The sequence below is a fragment of the Ambystoma mexicanum genome, chromosome 6q (assembly GCF_040938575.1).
Source record: "Ambystoma mexicanum isolate Mex_15411 chromosome 6q, UKY_AmexF1_1, whole genome shotgun sequence".
Lineage (NCBI taxonomy): Eukaryota > Metazoa > Chordata > Amphibia > Caudata > Ambystomatidae > Ambystoma > Ambystoma mexicanum.
The window spans coordinates 1,120,134,044-1,120,151,930 of NC_090937.1; the positions used below are offsets into that span (position 1 = coordinate 1,120,134,044).

General features: G+C 47.6%; 1 protein-coding gene across 2 annotated transcripts in view; it reads left to right on the forward strand.

Moving 5' to 3' along the window:
* Positions 1 to 17,887, forward strand: part of NFXL1 (nuclear transcription factor, X-box binding like 1) — a 1,058,117-nt gene that overhangs the window by 938,632 nt on the left and 101,598 nt on the right. For both annotated transcript variants that reach the window (XM_069631709.1, XM_069631710.1), the window contains exon 20: positions 6,585 to 6,689. In XM_069631709.1, the coding sequence (XP_069487810.1) occupies positions 6,585 to 6,689 (105 nt within the window). The remainder of the gene's footprint in view (positions 1 to 6,584; positions 6,690 to 17,887) is intronic.

A 17,887-nucleotide genomic window follows, 5' to 3' on the forward strand; every position in this document is an offset into this window, starting at 1 on the left:
CATCCCGACCCACTATATAAAGGGGTCTGCAGTCTACATGTGGCTATCCCTTTCTTGTTGCACTAGATTTTGAATAATTGTATATTGGGCAGAGATTGAGGCCTCCCTTTTTTGATGCCGTCTGTCAATGACTTTCACTGCAATCCTGTTCCTCATTCAAAAAAAGAAAAAGAGAGATTTTAGTTTGGTGGTTTTCAGCCCAAGTCCTCGGGCTCTTCCTCTGTGGCCACTGAGCTGTGGAGGGATGGGGGGGGCGGGTGTAGTGATGTAGTGTATATGGCGGCCAACGTCCTGTTCGTTGCTGACGAGTGGCACGGTCGAGTCAAGAGGGATCGATGGTCGTGTCGTACTACTCCCCTGTCAAAAACATTTCCGAGCAGCTGCCGCTGAAATGGGCATCTATCTGATGAGGAATCTATGGGAGAAGAAACCATAGAATGGATATTACCGGTAATTAATTTCTCCTTCTCTGATGCTCCCCTTGCTCTCAGGTTTTTTATCTGTCCTTGCAGCTTGTCGTTCACTTCCCTTGGTCCCCTCACTTTGGTCATTGCGTCTTGCTGTCCCTTCTTCTAACCATGTTTCAAATGCCCCCCCACTGTTAGGGGCCTATCTTATTCTTTTGTTCTTCTAATGCTTGCCTGAGTAGTCCCAGTTTGTCCAAATTAAACGTCCTGTCTATAGGGAACTGACAGGAAATGCCAGGAGTATAAGAAATCTCAAGGCGTACTGTTAAAGTTAGTGAACATATAATAAGTGCAGGTGAACCCTTAAAAGGGGTTCCCGCTTGTTGAGACTGCCCTTTGCCCATTGTCCCGAATTATGTACTCTGGTGCCCCATGCTATCTTGACCCTGTACCATTCACTCTTTGACTCCTCTTTTTCACAGCTCTGAGAGTGTAAGGGGATTTACCAGAGACTTGGCGGAGTGGTCCTGGAAGGGCTAGGGGCACTCAACCTGCAAACGTCTGCCTTTCCCTATTTATATGTTGGTTGTTACTGTCCCACCAACTAAATCCAGTTTTTCCTGTAGCAGTTTTATTTTCCCTGTCTAAACAAGTAACAGGACAGAGAGGCCTCCTTCGAGCACTGCTCGATTTTTGGAGTGCACCCAGAAATGTATACATGAGACCTGTAGGACTTTACTACCAGTCCAGCCTGAGTTACCATATGACAAACGCCTTGCCCTGCCTTGACAGACAAAAGTCCCAGCAGGCCACTGACCATAGAACCTGAGCATATTAGAATAAGGTTTGAGTCATCACTCAGCCTGCTAACCAATATACTAAGGAAGCTGGTCCTACGATTCTAAGCTGCCCTTCCACTGGACCGTAGGTTCTTGCCTCCTTTAAGCCTTAGCATGTTATGGTAATGTCTGAGTTTCCACACTGCCCCTCCTTCTCACCTGCCAATTTGCAGATGTTTGTTTTGTTACTCATGGGGTAAAATATATGAGGGAGAGAGAGAGGGCGAGAGAGCTGGTGAGAGTGAGTGTGAGGGGTTAGAAATGTGAGGCAGACAACTTTGTGAAGATTTTTCAAACAATGCCAGTTTATTAACTCAAAAGGTTGGATGAACGCCTCACTATCCCTACCCTGACAAGGATTTCCCGGCCTAAAATAAACTAAAGGAAACACTATAACGAGTGATATCTGTTCCTCACACTTATACATACAGTAAATCAATAAGGTAATGCATGGCAGTTCAAATGCAATGAAAATATAACAGTTAAATTCACAATATGACAACAGTCTCTCCTTATAATCTGGGTGAATTGCCCTTCTCCAGATTCAAGCAGTATTCTGCTCTACAGTTCCAAAAAGAAACAAAAAAATCCTGGTTTGCAACAAAGTTCTTTGTAACTCCAACTCGACAACAAAATGTTCCAACACTCCAGTGGTTCCGCAAAAGGTCTTTCTCTTCCTCTTGTGATAATAAGATTCAAAGTTATTATCTTCACATAAACAAAGAATATTTCCTTAGTTCATCAATATTAACGTAAATTGACTTTGCAAGGATGATTTTGCAGCAACTGATTATTGAAGATATATAGTACTTCTGCAGCAGCTTTATACAGTTCTTGCTTCATCAATGAAAGTTTGTCAGAATAATTTGTCAACACCACTTCACAGCACTTCATTAACTTCACACCTGGTTTACTGCCATGCCAGGCCTACTACTTCAAAGGCTCCCTGTTCAGGTATAGTCCTCTGCCCGAACAGTAATTTACAAACACAAGTGACACTGTGGTTAGGATAACCTTACAACAGCTTTGCAGTGTTCATTACTTTACAACATTAAGCTTTATGAAATTCTTCAGGGAAAGCAAGATTCACTTTAGTGCTTTTAAGTAATCTTTTGCACTTTCCAAAACCTGCAAGTTATGTTCCTCTTCTTCTGACCAACCTCTTCCAGAAGGGCACCCTTCTTGCGACTCTTGTTCCCCCACTGCGTAATTAACCAAATACTGACAAGACTTGGCTTTGGCAATGTGGGTTTACACCTGCTTTGGTTATGTACTTCTTCAAAAAAGGGCAATAAGCTTTACAACCTTTGGAACTTCCATTTGTCCCCTCCGGCCTTTGGCAATATCTGTTGGTTTTAAATAGCCTTGCTTTTGCTTTCTTTTGGCTTGGCTAATGCTTGTTTGCATTGGATTTTAATAGTGTTGCCCCATCTTGTTTTCTCGGGTTTCGGATAGTTCTGTATTCAAAATTGCCTTCGGTACTAATTTCACACACACACACACACACACACAAACAAGTGTTTTCTAATCTGAAAACACCAGTATCAAGCATGCGAGCGGTCTCGGAGCATTCCAGTGTCACCCTCAGCTGGTGGACTCATCGGGTAAGACGTGCACATCCAGTTCCCTCGCTGCTCACAGGTACTTTACTTCAGCGGCTCCTCGCGACCCAGCAGTCTGCTGATTTTGGTCTGCCGCCACCCTCGCACACTTGTACACAGAGCTTCCTTTGCTCTGGAGGCTCTCTGGCGCTCGCCGGCCACCGGAGACAGCCTTGTGCGGAAGAAAGTTTTCCACACTTTTGCTTCCCACCTGGCAGCCTCTGCAAAACAGGTCTTCAGAGGGCAAGCTTCCCTCTCTCCCGATTCCCGCTGTGTGACCTCTGCACCTAAGGCTTCTGGAGGCAAAGACCCTCTCAGGACCTGCTACTGTTCTCTGCTCGACAGTGGTCCTGGCGTCTTGAGTTTCTACTACTGCTGCTTAAACTGCTCACACTGCTCTCCATGCTCACTAATGGCCTGCACCTGAGGGAGCTTTTTAAGCCTCCCAGTCCCCTTCAGGTGTGGGTCATTACCATTCACAAACTGCACTCTGAAGCCTTGATCCACTTTAGCCCTCTTCTTCATCCCAGTACTTTGGGAATTATGGGGCTTGAAGTCCCTAATGAAAAAGATATCTAACTTCTTCTCTTTTGCAATAAGCCATTAGAAGATTGGAGTCTCGGGGGGGGGGGGGGGGGGGAGTTAAACAGGGGCTTTTCCCCTTCTTCCTGACCTGCCCCCCCGCTACCACCCTCAGAAGGGTCCCAGCGCAGGTTTTCTGGGGGATAATCACTGAGTCATCACTGATCCATCAGAGGAAGATGGCACGAGAGAGGGGGAGATGGCCCTAGAGAGGGGGAGATGGCGCTAGAGAGGGGGAGATGGCGCTAGAGAGGGGGAGATGGCGCTAGAGAGGGGGAGATGGCGCTAGAGAGGGGGAGAGGGCGATGGCGCGAGAGAGGGGGAGAGGGCGATAGCGCGAGAGAGTGGGAGAGGGCGATGGCGCGAGAGAGTGGGAGAGGGCGATGGCGCGAGAGAGTGGGAGAGGGCGATGGCGCGAGAGAGTGGGAGAGGGCGATGGCGCGAGAGAGGGGGAGAGGGCGATGGCGCGAGAGAGGGAGGTGATGGCGAGAGAGAGAGAGGGAGGTGATGGCGAGAGAGAGAGAGGAGATGATGGCGAGAGAGAGAGGGGGTGATGGCAGGAGAGAGAGGATCATAGCGAGAGAGAGGGTGATGGCGCGAGAGAGAGGGTGATGGCGAGAGGTGATGTGATGGTGAGAGGGAGAGAGGGGGTGTGATGGAGAGAGAGGGGGTGTGATGGCGAGAGGGAGCGGGGGTGGTGGCGAGAGGGAAAGGGGGTGATGGCGAGATGGGGCGAGGGCGAGATGGAGGGGGTGATGGCGAGAGAGAGAGGGTGATGGCGAGAGAGGGTGATGGCGGGAGAGTGATGAGACTGAGATGGAGAGATATGGATGGCATTGGAAGCTAAACGAATGGGACCGGTTTTCAAATGGCCAGGTGTAGGAGTGCAGAGTTGCAGGTTGTTTTACCTTGTAAGGCGCATTCCCACCAACTAACCAACTGCCCTCTAAGATCTTCTATAACCTTATACTCTATAACCTGCTGGCTCCCTACTTTGGAACAGCATCCCTCTCCGTCTTGATATCCTCAAATTCCAGAAGCACCTCAAGACTTTCCTCTTCACTTCCTCTTCCACCCCCCCCCAACCCTCCCATCTCCTGTGTTAAACCCAGAACCAAAAAGGAGGTAGAACTGCTACTGCCAAGGTTCATCACCAATTTCTGTCAATAAATGAAGCAAAACAAGTAATTTACATTGGGGAACCTGGTATACTAGTACTAATGGATTGAATCCCTAAATTCATAAGCCATGAATTTGTCCGGAAGGGAAAAAGAAACTCACACACATCAAAGACTGTGGATATACATAATTTGTATTGAAACAAAAACATCAAAAGGCAATTGTGACAAAAACATCAAAAGGCAATTGTTAAAGCATACATATAGCAGAATTCAATATTCTGAGCACAGACAAATGGTGAAAACAAAATTTCAAATCGTCTTCAGTACATGATTAGTTTGCAATATGTGGCATAACCCGAGAGGGAAAGGTACATGACTTACTTGAAATGCAAAACTTAACCCATGAATGAAACATGTGGAAATCAAAAGCGCTGGCAGTCGCTGAGATTGGTGGCCTGGCCCCTTATGTGTCCCTCTGGGCCCTGGCCTTCCGCCCAATCACCTTCAGCCTCCTCCCGCTACCAGCACTTGCCCTTGGGCACCCACAGGCCTGTGTTCTCTCACAGGACTGCACTTATTTTATTGGCAGGGTGACCGTTCTTTACCATGTGACCTCTGCCAGGTACTTACTGGTTCCCGGCAACCAACTCCCTGGCACTACCCCCTCAGTGGAAATCCCAGCACTTACCCCTTTCCCTTGCCCCTTCTCTCTCTTTGCACCTGCATGCTCTGAATGCTCACAAGGCCTAGTAGGAATGACTCTATCTTGCTAATCATTGTTACTTCATTTGCCTTTGGTCTCAGGTTGCCTCCCCTTGCCCCGTTTGCACTTTGAAACACAATTTCTTGATGTATAAGCTCCTTACAAATGCACAATAAATAAATTAAATGATACTAAAACCACCTAAGGCCACCACAGGCCTTGCCATTAGCACATCAACACTAACATGACTAAGACTCTTAAGCCCTATCTCACTCTTCCCACGTTAGCGGCTTACCAGATACAAATATTTGTAGTCTATCAGTTCTTGGGCTCTTCCCTATAGATACAATACTCTCAAGTTTCTTCCAACCAATGAAAGCAGATTGGCACTCAGGAACCGGGTCCTTTCGACCTGCATCCATCAACATCACAGGTTTCACATCTGCCTTGACCACTGAATCCCAATGACCTTTTTCTCTTACAGAGCTAAGCGCAGCAAGGCCACCAATAGCGGTGGGCAGGCACTATACAAGACCACTTACATTACAGTACATTGTCAGATAAAATAGAAAAAATAGGAAATCGCGTAGACCAGAGCGATAAGAGGCAAAAGTAATTGAGACTGCAACTCCACCCTGAATTTTCAACACATCTCTGCATATTCGCTAAATAAATCACCTTTTTTCTCACTCATTTTAATAAAACTTTTGGCTCCCCTGAGCGACATTGCATGCAGAGAACCTACTAACCTGCATTACATTCCCCAATAAACCCTTTGTAGTTTTTAATAAGGACTTCTACCTTTTCTTGGTGTGCACATTGGGGTCTTCGAGATAAGTCAGCTCAATAGTAAGGTACTGTACTGTGTTGCGTGGCAAGTCCGAGTCGCGGCACCCATCTGTGAACCTCAAAAAGAATTGACTAACATTTTGGTAATGGAATGAGTAAAAGGGCTTATTACAGTTAGTTTGATGTCATTATGGGCGGCAAACATTGTTTTTCCTTGTTTTCTTTTGTCAGGGAAACACCTCCTGGACCTGCCCCCGCATTTCATAGTCTGCCCATCTTCATGATCAGCATATCACTTTTGATATTCTACTCAACAGGGGTCTGCATGCTTTCACACTCCTAACACCTGGGTTATTCAGCTTGTCAGTTAGTTTCACAGAGTATATGCTTGTTGGTTTTTGTTGAGGTTTTAACAGAGCATATCAGAAACATATGCTTCCTTTTGCAATTTACACCATACTGTGATAAAACCATCTACCGTTGGTGTAGAGCAATTTTAAAGAGTTATATTCTCATTTGTCTGGAATTATGTTTGTTTTTAGTTGGCTTGTGGACATCGATGCAGAGAGATTTGCCATCCTGGGGATTGTTCTGAAAACTGCAACCACAAGGTTAAACTACGTTGTCCATGCAGGAGAATTAAGAAAGTAAGTACTGTTGTAAACTGTTAACTACTTTTGTGCCCCAAGTAAGTAAAGTCATTGTTTTAGCTGGCATCATCCGTTTGTATTGCAGGCAATCCTCTTGAAAGTTTTCAAACACATGATTGCATTTCCTGAAACTGAAATAGATTTCCAGTGGTGTTTTGCACCAATTACATATAGATCTCGTAGAAAACTATTCCATTATTTGTTATATTTTAAATATTTAGAACCGTTAAGATTTGCCTTTAAAGGAAGCTATTTTGTTCTGTTGATGTTGAACATCTCACAATGTCCGGTCAGTGTGTTCAAGGGGAAACCATCATTGTTTTCCTGGCCAAATAGTATTTAGGTTCATTCCCACCATAGTTTTCCTGACAGGACCCACCACATTGCTTTCTAGAAGGTCTCAAACATAGCGATACACGTTATATGTGGCTTCTTAAACCCTCTTTTAATTAAAGAAAGGAGGCATGGGGCCATGCAAGTACATCAAATTGGAGACCCACCATCACCAACAAAGTACTTCTCTAAAGTCAGTGCGTTCCTCAAAGTCAATACCTCAGTCACTAATGGCCAATGTGTCATCCTTTTATATGCAAATAGAGTCCTTTTTTAGTTATGTCTTCCTCATCCAGTTCTCTCTCAGCACCTAGTTGGGGGCATTTGAGTTGTAGGGAAGGAGGGAAACGGGAGGAAAATAGGGGTGTCAAGGAGCAAATCTAAAATGAAACCCAATTCTCATATAGCACTTTCTCTTTGCTGTCATGACCGACATATTGGCAGCACATTGTGCATAGTATGATATGGTATTACATGCATTTGTAATGGGACAAATGTTCCAAGGCCTCCCATCATCAAGACTTGACCCCCTCGATCAGTCCAAGAATTATTGAACTAACTCCTCTTGGACAAAGAGCTGCACTCTCTATTTGCTGAATCCAGATCCTCGCAGCAGCAGGAGTGATGCATGTACTCTAGTGGACAAATCCCCCTTGACTGGATACATACGCACTTGGTTTATGTTTTGTGACGTTATGAAAGTCCAAGTAAAGCATCATTTTGTCATCCTTATACATTCCTTTTACATTATCACTTTTTCCCTGCTGCTGCTGATATGGCAGTCCTTTAGGCTTTGCGTTCGCAACTGGCTGAAACAGTACTCCCATATTCAGATGAATCCTCTGTCTCTTCATCAGCAGCCTGGATGCTCACACTCCTTCCAATGATCTCCTACCTGTGAATCATTACGCAGTCTTTCTTCCTCCTCTGCAGCAGGGAGTCTCAGAATATGAAAGTTTTCATCAGAGACCCAAGGCTCTATTCGAGCTCAAGGACATCCTGGACGTGAGGGGCTTGAAAAGAAACTATGCTGCTGTTGAACCCGGCAGTTGAAGCACCAGTGTTGGCGGCTCTTAGATCCTCATCCACAAGTGCCTTCTGATGATTGTGTCTGTGGCTACTGCACAAACCAGGCAGTCAGCTGTGTCCAGGCCAGACTGTAAGATCTGATGTGATGCGCCTGTGCCATTCTTGTCAAGGGGGTTACAACTCTGTTTCATATCTCCTTACCAGAGATTTTCAGCCGTTTCTGACACCAGGACTGGTTGGTGTCAATAGATCTCCGGGGTGCATATTTCCACTTGCCGATCCACCAAAAGCACAGGAAATTCCTGAGATACTGAGATTCCTCATTGGGACAAGCACTAACAGTTCAAGGTTCTTCCCCCTGGGTTGACCTCCGCTCCAAGGTTTTTCACCAAGCTAATGGCAGTAGTCACAGCTGACCTCAAGAGATCCGACGTCCGTGTGTTTCAATACCTGGATGACTGGTTGATCCGAGGGAAGACGACGGAGCAGGTTTTGTCCCATCTCGAGGACACTTGCTCGCTAGTCCACAGGCCAGGCTTCTCCCTGAACTTACCGAAGTCCCACACGACACCAACACAAAGGCTCCAGTTCATCGTAGCAGTCCTGGACACTCTGGTGGGGAGAGAGTCGCCAGTGTCAGGCAGATGGTTCAACTGTTCCAGAGCCACACCACCTTGCCAGCGGTTTCCTTCGTCCACCTCTTTGGTCTCATGGCCTCCTGCATTTTACTAATGCCAAAGGCCAGACTGCAAATGCACTCCCTGCAATGGCTCCTGCGGGGTCAATGGTGCCAGTACTTTGGAACTTTAAATGAAATTCTAAAAGTATCCAGGTCCTTGGCCAACGATCTCTCTTGGTGGACCAGCAGCGAGAACATGTTCGCGGGGGAACCTTTCTGGCCTCCGTGGCACCAGGGTAGTCAAGGATATGTCCCTGAAGGGTTGGGACGCTCACTGCAAGGATTTGCAGATGAGCAGCCTTTCGCTCCACGATGGAAGCCCAATGGCACATTAACTGGCTGGAACTGCTGGCGATCAGTTTGGCCCTGAAAGTGTTTGCATCATCTTTCAAAGGGAAGCAAGTCCTGATTATGATGGACAGTGCAGTGGGCATGCACTACCTAAACAAGCAGGGTGGTGTGTGCTCCCCTCCCCTTTGCAGAGAGCCAATGCGGCTGTGTTTCTGGTTTTTGGAGAATCAGATCTCGGTCTCGGCCGTACATCTAGCAGGGACAGAGAATGGATTGACGGAAACTGTGTGCATGCAGATCACAATCTCACATGAGTGAGAAGTGTAGCAGGACGTCCTAGAGGAGATCTTCGCTCAGTATGGTACCCTAACAGTGAATCTGTTTGCCACAGGGTCCAATTGGAAGTGCATGCAGTTTTGCTCGAGGATATTCCCAGCGAGGCTCACTGGGGTAATGGGGGGCGGTGCAATCTCATTGGAGTGGGTAATCAACCTCCACTATGCCTTCCCTTTGATTCCTCATTCCGTAGGTTCTCAGGAGGTTGAGGAGGTTTCAAGTGACCCTGCTTTGAATCGCCCCGGACTGGGCAAGGCGAACATGGTACTTGGACCTCCTAGACTTGGCCATCTGCCCACCTCTGCATTTGCGTCGGCGGCCGGATCTCCCATCTCAGTCAGAATGTCGGTTACTGCACCCGAACCCAGAGCCCTTCGATCTACATGTGTGTCTCTTGAGAGGTTCACATATGATGACTGGGGCACGTTAGAGGCCGTACTTGAGGTGCTACTGACTGCATGCAGACCATCAACAAGATTGTTGTACGCAGGTGGAGAAGATTAGTGGCGTGGTACAGGGAACGCGAGATTAACCCCATATCTTGCGCCGATATTAGCATAATTGACCTAAAAACATTTGACCTAAAACAGTTGATTGAATTTTTTTCAGTCAGATTTATTTAAATAAATATATATATATATATGGGGTTGGGTAAGTGTATAGATTAGGTTGAGGGTAAGTGGGGAGGGTTTGCGGACGGTCTCACCCCCCGCATTTTAGACCAAAAAAAAGGTCAAATAAATTCGATCAAATGTGATTAGGTCAAATGTTTTAGGTCAAATAGAACCAAACCCTTGCCCCACCCAGTGATGGCGTTCCTTCTGTCATTTGCCTTGTCAGACCTTCAGGTTGGTTCAGTCAAAGGGTACTTGGCAGCTTTGTCTGGTTTCAAAAGGTCTCTGGATCAAGGTTCTTTCTTTACAATCCTGGTTATGGCCCAATTCCTGAAGGGCCTTATGAATTTTTCCACCCGTTGCTTTTGTTCCAGATTGGGACCGTAATATAGTTCTCACTTTCCTCATGGCGGCTCCCTTTGAGCCTTTGCAGTCTTGCTCTATTCGCTTGCTTACTGTGAAGACTGCTTTTTTGGAGACCATGACGTCAGCCAGACGGGTGCGTGAGCTACAGGCCCTGTCGTGCAGGCCACCATATCTCTGTTTTTTCAGGGAAATGTTTTTCTTAAGGTACGACCAGGGTTTTTAACCCACAGTTGTCACAGAGTTCCAGCTGTCCCAGGCTACTGACTTGACGGTTTTCTACGAGGACTGGTTCCATAGGTTGGACCAGAAGAGGGCTCTAGCTTTTATGTTCCAAGAACAGCAGAGTTTGTAAAAACTGACCAACTGTTCGTAGCCTTCTCGTTAGCAAGACAGAATGTCTCCAAGTAATCCATCTCTAGATGGGTCACACTCTACGTTTCGTAATGTTACCTCCGTGCAGGAATGCAATTGCCTCCGGGCATCAGAACCCACTCCGTTTGGGGAGAGGCAGCCTCTTCGGCTCTGCAAAGGTGAGTGCCAGTGAGGGACATCTGCCAAGCAGCAACTTAGTCTTCACTGTATACCTTCGCCAACCACTATTACCTGGATGTAGCCCGTGGAGCTGACGCTCATTTTGGGAGAGTGGTTTTATAAAGTTTCCTTGTATAGGGACTTTCATCCTACAACCTCCACACATGCTGCTTGGGAAGTCTCTCTGATGAGTAATATGTGGGAGAGGGGCAATCCATTGATGGAGAAATTACTTACCGTAATGTTCTTTCTATGGATTCTTCTCCTGCAGATTCCTCATGACCCTTCCATCCAAATCCGCTATGAAAGTGCCTGCAGTTGATGACTAACTTCTCTGTTGGGAGAAAGAGGCGTGCTCTCGTTTTAAAGGGCTGCCATAGAACTTATTTGTGTGTTTCTGCATCCTTGTGCAATGGCGTTTCTCACTATTTTTTCTTTTAAACCCTTGTTGGGTTTTTCTTTTTTCTATCAGTTGTGGCTGTTGTAGCCGATTCGTCTGATTCTTCCTATGCGGGTGCTGAGCGCCCGCATACTGTACCTTTCACAGATGGGAAATACCCATTTGCATATCAGTCTTTGTCCCGCCCACATGAGCAGTCCAGCACCGAAAGTTGACGCTGGAAGGGATATCTGATGAGGAATCTGCGGGAGAATAATCCATAGAAAGAACATTGCGGTAAGTCATTTTTCCTTCTCTCGATGAGAGAGTCACCAACGTATGGCTCAAATGGTCAGTCTCTTCCAAAAATCCAGCAGTCGCCCGGCATCTGCTTTCCTGCGCTTGCTGGACCTCATGACATCCTGTATTTTCCGGTGCCACAGGCTAGACTCCGGATGAGATCCCTTCAGTGGCTTCTCAGGAGCCAGTGGTCACAGTGCTTTGGCAAGATGTCATGTGTGCTCCCAAGTGTCAAGGTCTGTGGCGAACTACCTGACATGGTGGAATGACAGGATGAACATGTTTGCGGGAGAACCTTTCTGTGCACCATGGCCAGAGGAGCTGGTTGTCAAGAACATGTAACTGAAGTGCTCGGTAGTCCATTGCCGCTCTCTCCAGATCAGCAGTCATTGGTCTCAGAAGAAGTAAGGTTACCACATCAATCTGCTGGAGCTTGCACCTTCTCTGCAAGGGAAGCGCATCATAGTGAGTTCAACACAGTGACCATGCACTACTCATCAATTAGGGAGGTGTGAGATCACTGTCCCTGTGTAGGGAGGCCGTGCAGCTATGGTTCTGGATTCTAGAGAACAATATCTCGGGCTCTGCAACTGATCTGGCATGGGTGGAGAATGGTTGGCGGGTGCTCTGAGCAGGCAGAGTTCGACCTCACATGAGTGGGAGCTATGTCCGGAGGTCATTACGGAGATCTTCACCTAGTAGTGCACCCTGGCAGTCGATCTGTTTACTATGGTGGTTGGGGGATGCATTGTTAGTGGAATGGGTCTTAGACCTCCATTATGTGTTTCCACCATTAACAGTCATTCCTTGGGTTCTCAGGAGGTTGCAGAGATTCAGGACTCACCTGACTCTGATTGCCCCGGACTGGGTGAGGACGACATGGTACCCGGATCTCCTGGAACTGACCGTATGCCGACCTCACAGGCATCTTCAGAGGCCGGACCTCTTGTCACAATTGGGAGGCAATGTGCTTCACCCGAACCCAGACCCTCTCAACCTGCAAACTTGGATCTTGAGAGGCTGAGGTACGGGGGACTGGGACTTGGATGAAGAGGTACTTGAGATGCTTTTGGCTACACATAGACTGTACACTAGTCCCTGGATGAGGTCCCTGCATGCGTGCAGATGGAGAAGGTTTGTGACCTGGTGTAAGGCGAAAGGAGTGGACCCCTTGTTGTCTCCCACAACCTTGGTGATGGAGTTTTTTTTTTCTTTTCTTTTTTGCACAAGCTAATTCAGGCCTGCAAGTGGGCACGGTGAACGGGTATCTGGCAAGTCTTTCCCTTTTTTCTTTCTTATAAGGACGCCAGAACAAGAATCCGTCTTTACCATTCCGGTGGTGGCTCAGCTGTTGAAGTGCTGGGTTCATTGTTTCCCTCCTTTTGCCTTTTGTGGTCCCTGATTGGGATCTGGACTTGATTCTCACATGTATGGTGTCTGCTCTGTTTGAGCCTTTGCATTCAGCTCCCATCAGACTCGTCACATTGAAGAATACTTTTTTGGTGGCAATCACGTCTGCTAGAAAGGTCAGTAAATTGCAGGTACTTTCTAATGAAGCCTCTTACCTGAAGTTTTTTAAAAGAAGTCTCCTTGAAAGTGTGCTTTAGGTTTTTGCCACAAGTGGTGTCAGCATTTCATCTGGGCCAGAGCATCGACCTACCAGCGTTTTTCCTTCAAAGGATGAGGAGAGGCTCCACAGATTGGATCCCAAGTGGGCGCTCAGTTTTTACTTGGTTAGAACAGGCTGTTTGAGAATGGATGACCAGTTATGTGTTGCACTTTCTCAATCCAGCTTGGGGCAAGCAGTTGTTAGGAAGCACACTAGCTCATGCTGAATAGTGCTGTGCATTTTTTAATGCTACCAGACTGTGGGTAAGGTGGCTCCAGCAGGGCTTTGGGCCCACCCTACCACAGGGGTCGCAGCCTTGGCTCTTGAGAGAGGAGTGCTGGTTAGCTGCATTTGTCGCACGCAACGTGGCCTTCTCTGGACACGTTTGCCACGCATTACAGCTTGAACTTGGCCCATGGGGCAGATGCCACTTTGTTATGGCGGTCCTGCAGAGCTTTTTGGTGTCTACCAACCCTCCTCCAACATGGCTACTGCTTCGGGAGTCTATCAAGAGGAGGAATCTGTGGGAGAATGCAATCCATTGATCGCGAAATTAATTAACAGTAAGGAAGTCCCTAGTATTGATCTTATCTTGTAGTCACGTTTCTATGTGCGGTGACATGAGGAGAAGAGTGCTGTGTTTTGGGCAGCAGCAGTTAGATGACAAGACTGCCCCACTTCTTCTGGTGGCATTTCAAAGTTTGAAATAAGGAAGAAGGTAAGCAAGCAATGGTTGTTTGCTGCTGTAGTGTGATTCTATGCCTTTCCCCCTTGCAGGCTGAGCCTGGCAGGAAAAAGGTGGGGAACTGAGATAAGGGGGTGTTGTGCATCCTTTTATACAGTGCCCAATGCAAGTACGTTGTCGAGGAATGGCACGGCCATATACGAGGGGACGATATCTGGCCGAACTATGCCCCCTGTTGAAACATTGGCCATGCAGCTGCTGCTCTATAGCTATTTTTCAAGATGAGGAATCTGTGGGACAAGAATCCATTGAGAGAACATCACTGGTAAGTACTTTCTCCCTCTGGTACCTGATTGTCTGTTCCTGGGCATTTGTGGTGACCACTGACTATACATGATTGGATAACCACTGGCTGTTTGACTGGTGCAGATCTTTACCATTGGTGGACTTGTGCATGCTCCCAACCTGTCTCTTGGATAAAAAGAGGACACCTACAAATGTTTATTAGGTCACCGTTGGAGCCAAGACTTCTACAAACAAGAGCAGCCCTCTGACTACCTGAGGACGACCCCTGCAGCTGACCAGCATAGACTCCAGGCCTGCTCCTCTGTCCTGATCTAAAGAAGACCTTTCTTGGTGCACCAACTCCTGGACCGGTGGGAAGAACCAGTCTCGACTCCTGCTTAAGGAGCCATGGCTGCTGAACCTTCAAAAGTATCCCTGGGCCAACCAGTGGACTGACCAGCTCTCTCCTGGGCTACCTCACTGCAGCAGTCCCTATTCCGAGCAGAGCCTTGGAACTTTGCAGCTTGTACCACAAGTCACCTGCATTTTCAGCCGTCTTACACAAAGGGAAGCTGTGCTGGGCCTCCTTCTGTGTTAGACCATAGTGACCTCTGTTGAAACTTGTCCTCCTGTCCTAGAGGTGTCCAGTGGCAGACCCGCAGAAGTCTTCACCTTTTCTTGTTTGGGTGTTCTACTGGAAGCTGTCCAGAACCAATTGCTAAGCACCGTGAGCGACAAAACTAAATTCTGAAACAAAAGTAACCTCTACAGTCTAGACAACGCTCGCAAAAGGCACCAAGACAGGAGAACAAGCCTGCAGCGGATTCTAGTACCTCCACAAGTGGTCTCTGGATAACTCAGAACTGGGGTAAGATAAAATTCCTGTTGCTGTTGTGCCCCTGTCACAGATGGGGTTACAAGGCCGTAACGGCCTGACCTAACTCAGTGTTACCCGATCTTTGGTGGTGGAACCTGGGTCAAGGATCCCTTAGTGTTTTGGGATTGAGTCGAGTACTTACCTGAACTTTATATAACTTGTTGACTCTTATTAATAGTAATGGTATACTTTTGTAAAGGTTCTTTATGAATCAAAGCAAATAAATGTAAATTTAAATTAATAGTAACCACTGGTACTACTCTTTAAACCTACCTGAGAAGTATCTACTTTGGAACTGGTGACTTTTGGCCACAAGGCCCCAAACCATCTTAGGGTTGACTTTATTTTTAAATTTGTTTATTGGCATTTAGAGATAAGAGGTGCAGTCAGGTGTTTCTTTAAGCAACAGTACCTAGCATGATTTCACTTACAGTTTTTGCTGTCCGCCAATTCATTTAACATATAACAGATTTTAACAACAAAAACAATATGTTCTCCATATATGCAAATCGGGTCATAGCCAGAGCAGTGGTGTGGTCAGTACTTGGGTGTGAGGACCTTCTAGGGATCAATGACCTTGTCCGGGCCCATGTTCATACTTAGCGTAAGGACACTGGGGTGTCCTCCGCCCCCTGGACACTGGGGTACCAGGGGGCGGAGGGAGAGTGGCACGTTCAAAGAGAGAGTGTAACACAACGATCAGCAGAAGGGCGTTCATGGAGGCTTATCATCCGAGGGGTGGAACATGCCCCAGATTAGCATCTTCCAGGATTCATATGCTCCCACTGGAGTTGTGTCCTGGCTCGGCATAGACCTAAACCACACTCTGGTCTCCAGCTCAGCCCAGGTTTCAAAATATTTGTGTCATCGAGAGTACTGTTGTGCCCCAGCTGACTTCCAAGTCATGGCAACACATCGTTTTGCAAGGATGCACGCCATGTCCATAAACTTGATAACATGCTTGTGTTTACTGTTCCTCGGATAAGCTCCCAGCAAACACTCCTTAGGGTTCCAAGTGTATCTCGTAACCCCAGCTCTTCTACATGTTTGCTCAATTCGAGACCTGAAGCCCTGTTTTTTCGTACAACTCCAAACCATATTAATCAAATCGGCACCCTCCCCTCCACACCAGGGGCATTTTGATTGTTTGCTACTATTAAACTTAGCCACTCTGTTGGGTGTCATGTAGGTGCGGTACAATACATTCAGTTGGATCAGTTTGAAGCAAGGGATCCTGGCCACTTCTTTGGGGTAACTGAGTATGCATTCCCAAGCCTGTTCCCCAATATCTTCCCCAAGGGCCGATTCCTAGTGCGATTTCAACCTGGAGCTTTGAGGGTTGGGGCTATTGGTCAGATTACCATAGAGTCTGGATACCGGACGCCAGCCATCCCCAGAGAATACATTAAAGTCAGCAGCGGAGTCTCTTCCAGTTCTGCAGGTCACCCAGGGCATTTCCGTTTGGCCACCCCACTATTCTCAAATACTGTAAGCATTGCCCTCTGGGCAACCCAGTTTGATAAGATAGGGCATCCAGTTCTTTGTATCTACCATTCGAAGGGATTGTGTCCTCCGACGTATTCCTTATCTTAGATAGAAATCCTCCAGCTTTGCTGGCCTCGGAAAATTTTTTCGCCAGAGGGCGCTGCGCGTCGATGATCGCCGAGTCGATGACCCTCGACGGCCTCCGTGCCGACGTCGACGTCATCCTGCCTATAAAGGCCGCGCGCAGCGTCCGTTGCTCAGTTCCGTTTTTCCGCGCTTCGTTGTGCCTCGGAACACCGTTGCTCAGTTCTCGTCAGATAACGTATATAATCTACTATTTACCTCGATATCGATGGCATCCTCCTCCGACCCGACGACCCCTCGGTCCGGTTTCAAAAAGTGCCGAGACTGCGGGAAGAAAATGTCGTTGACGGACCCTCACAGGGTCTGTTTGTGGTGTCTGGGAATCACGCACCAGAGTTCGGAGTGTGAGGAATGCCTTTCCATGACGGCGAAAGCCTTGAAGGAGCGTAGGGGGAAGCTCGAGAGAGGTAGGTCAACTTTAACTTCCTCGAAAGCTTCTTCGGTAGAGTCGAGACGTTCGTCTCCTCACCATAAAAAACACTCTCGATCTAGATCACGAAGTGGCTCCCACCACTCGTCGACATCGAGACACTCGAAGAAGAGACGTAGGAGATCCCCTTCGTCATCTTCGTCGAGTTCTCCTGAGAGAGTTCATTGCCCCACAAAACGCAGCTCGCAAGCTGAGTGGGAGGAATTCAGGAAAAAGATGCTAAGCGTCTTCGAGAAAGCGGCCTCGTCCCCCTCGAAGACAGCTGAGGGTGATACCCCGGGTAAAAAACCCAAAAAATCTAAACGCCGCGAGTCGCAGTACCCGGCGGAAAAGTCAACCCGAAAGCGCCTCGAGCCATCGGGAGATAAAGCATCATCGACGCCATCGTCGAAAACTCCTTCGAAACAGAGGTCGGCGCCATCGACGCCGTTGTCGAAGGATTCATCGGCGCATCAGTCGATCGAGTCGACGCCGACGTCGACGCCGATATCGACGCCGGTGAAGGAAAGAACCACGGCTACTCCACAGCCAACGGTTAGACAAAAGACCTCCGACTCGACGCCGAGAACGTCGACGTCGTTCTCGAGCGGGATTCCGATCCTTTCGAGTTCTTCGAGGCCTAGTACACATTTCTCGACGCTTTTCACGGCGCCTTCGAGTACTTTCACGTCGGTGTCGACGACATCGACGCTTTCAAGGCCTGTGATGATGGCTCCTTCTGCATTGGAAATGGGGTTTATACCATTCCAAAAACCAAAGTATCCCCCTTTAACCTCGATTTTTGAGGAAAGGGAGGATTCATACCAAGATATTGATTTACAG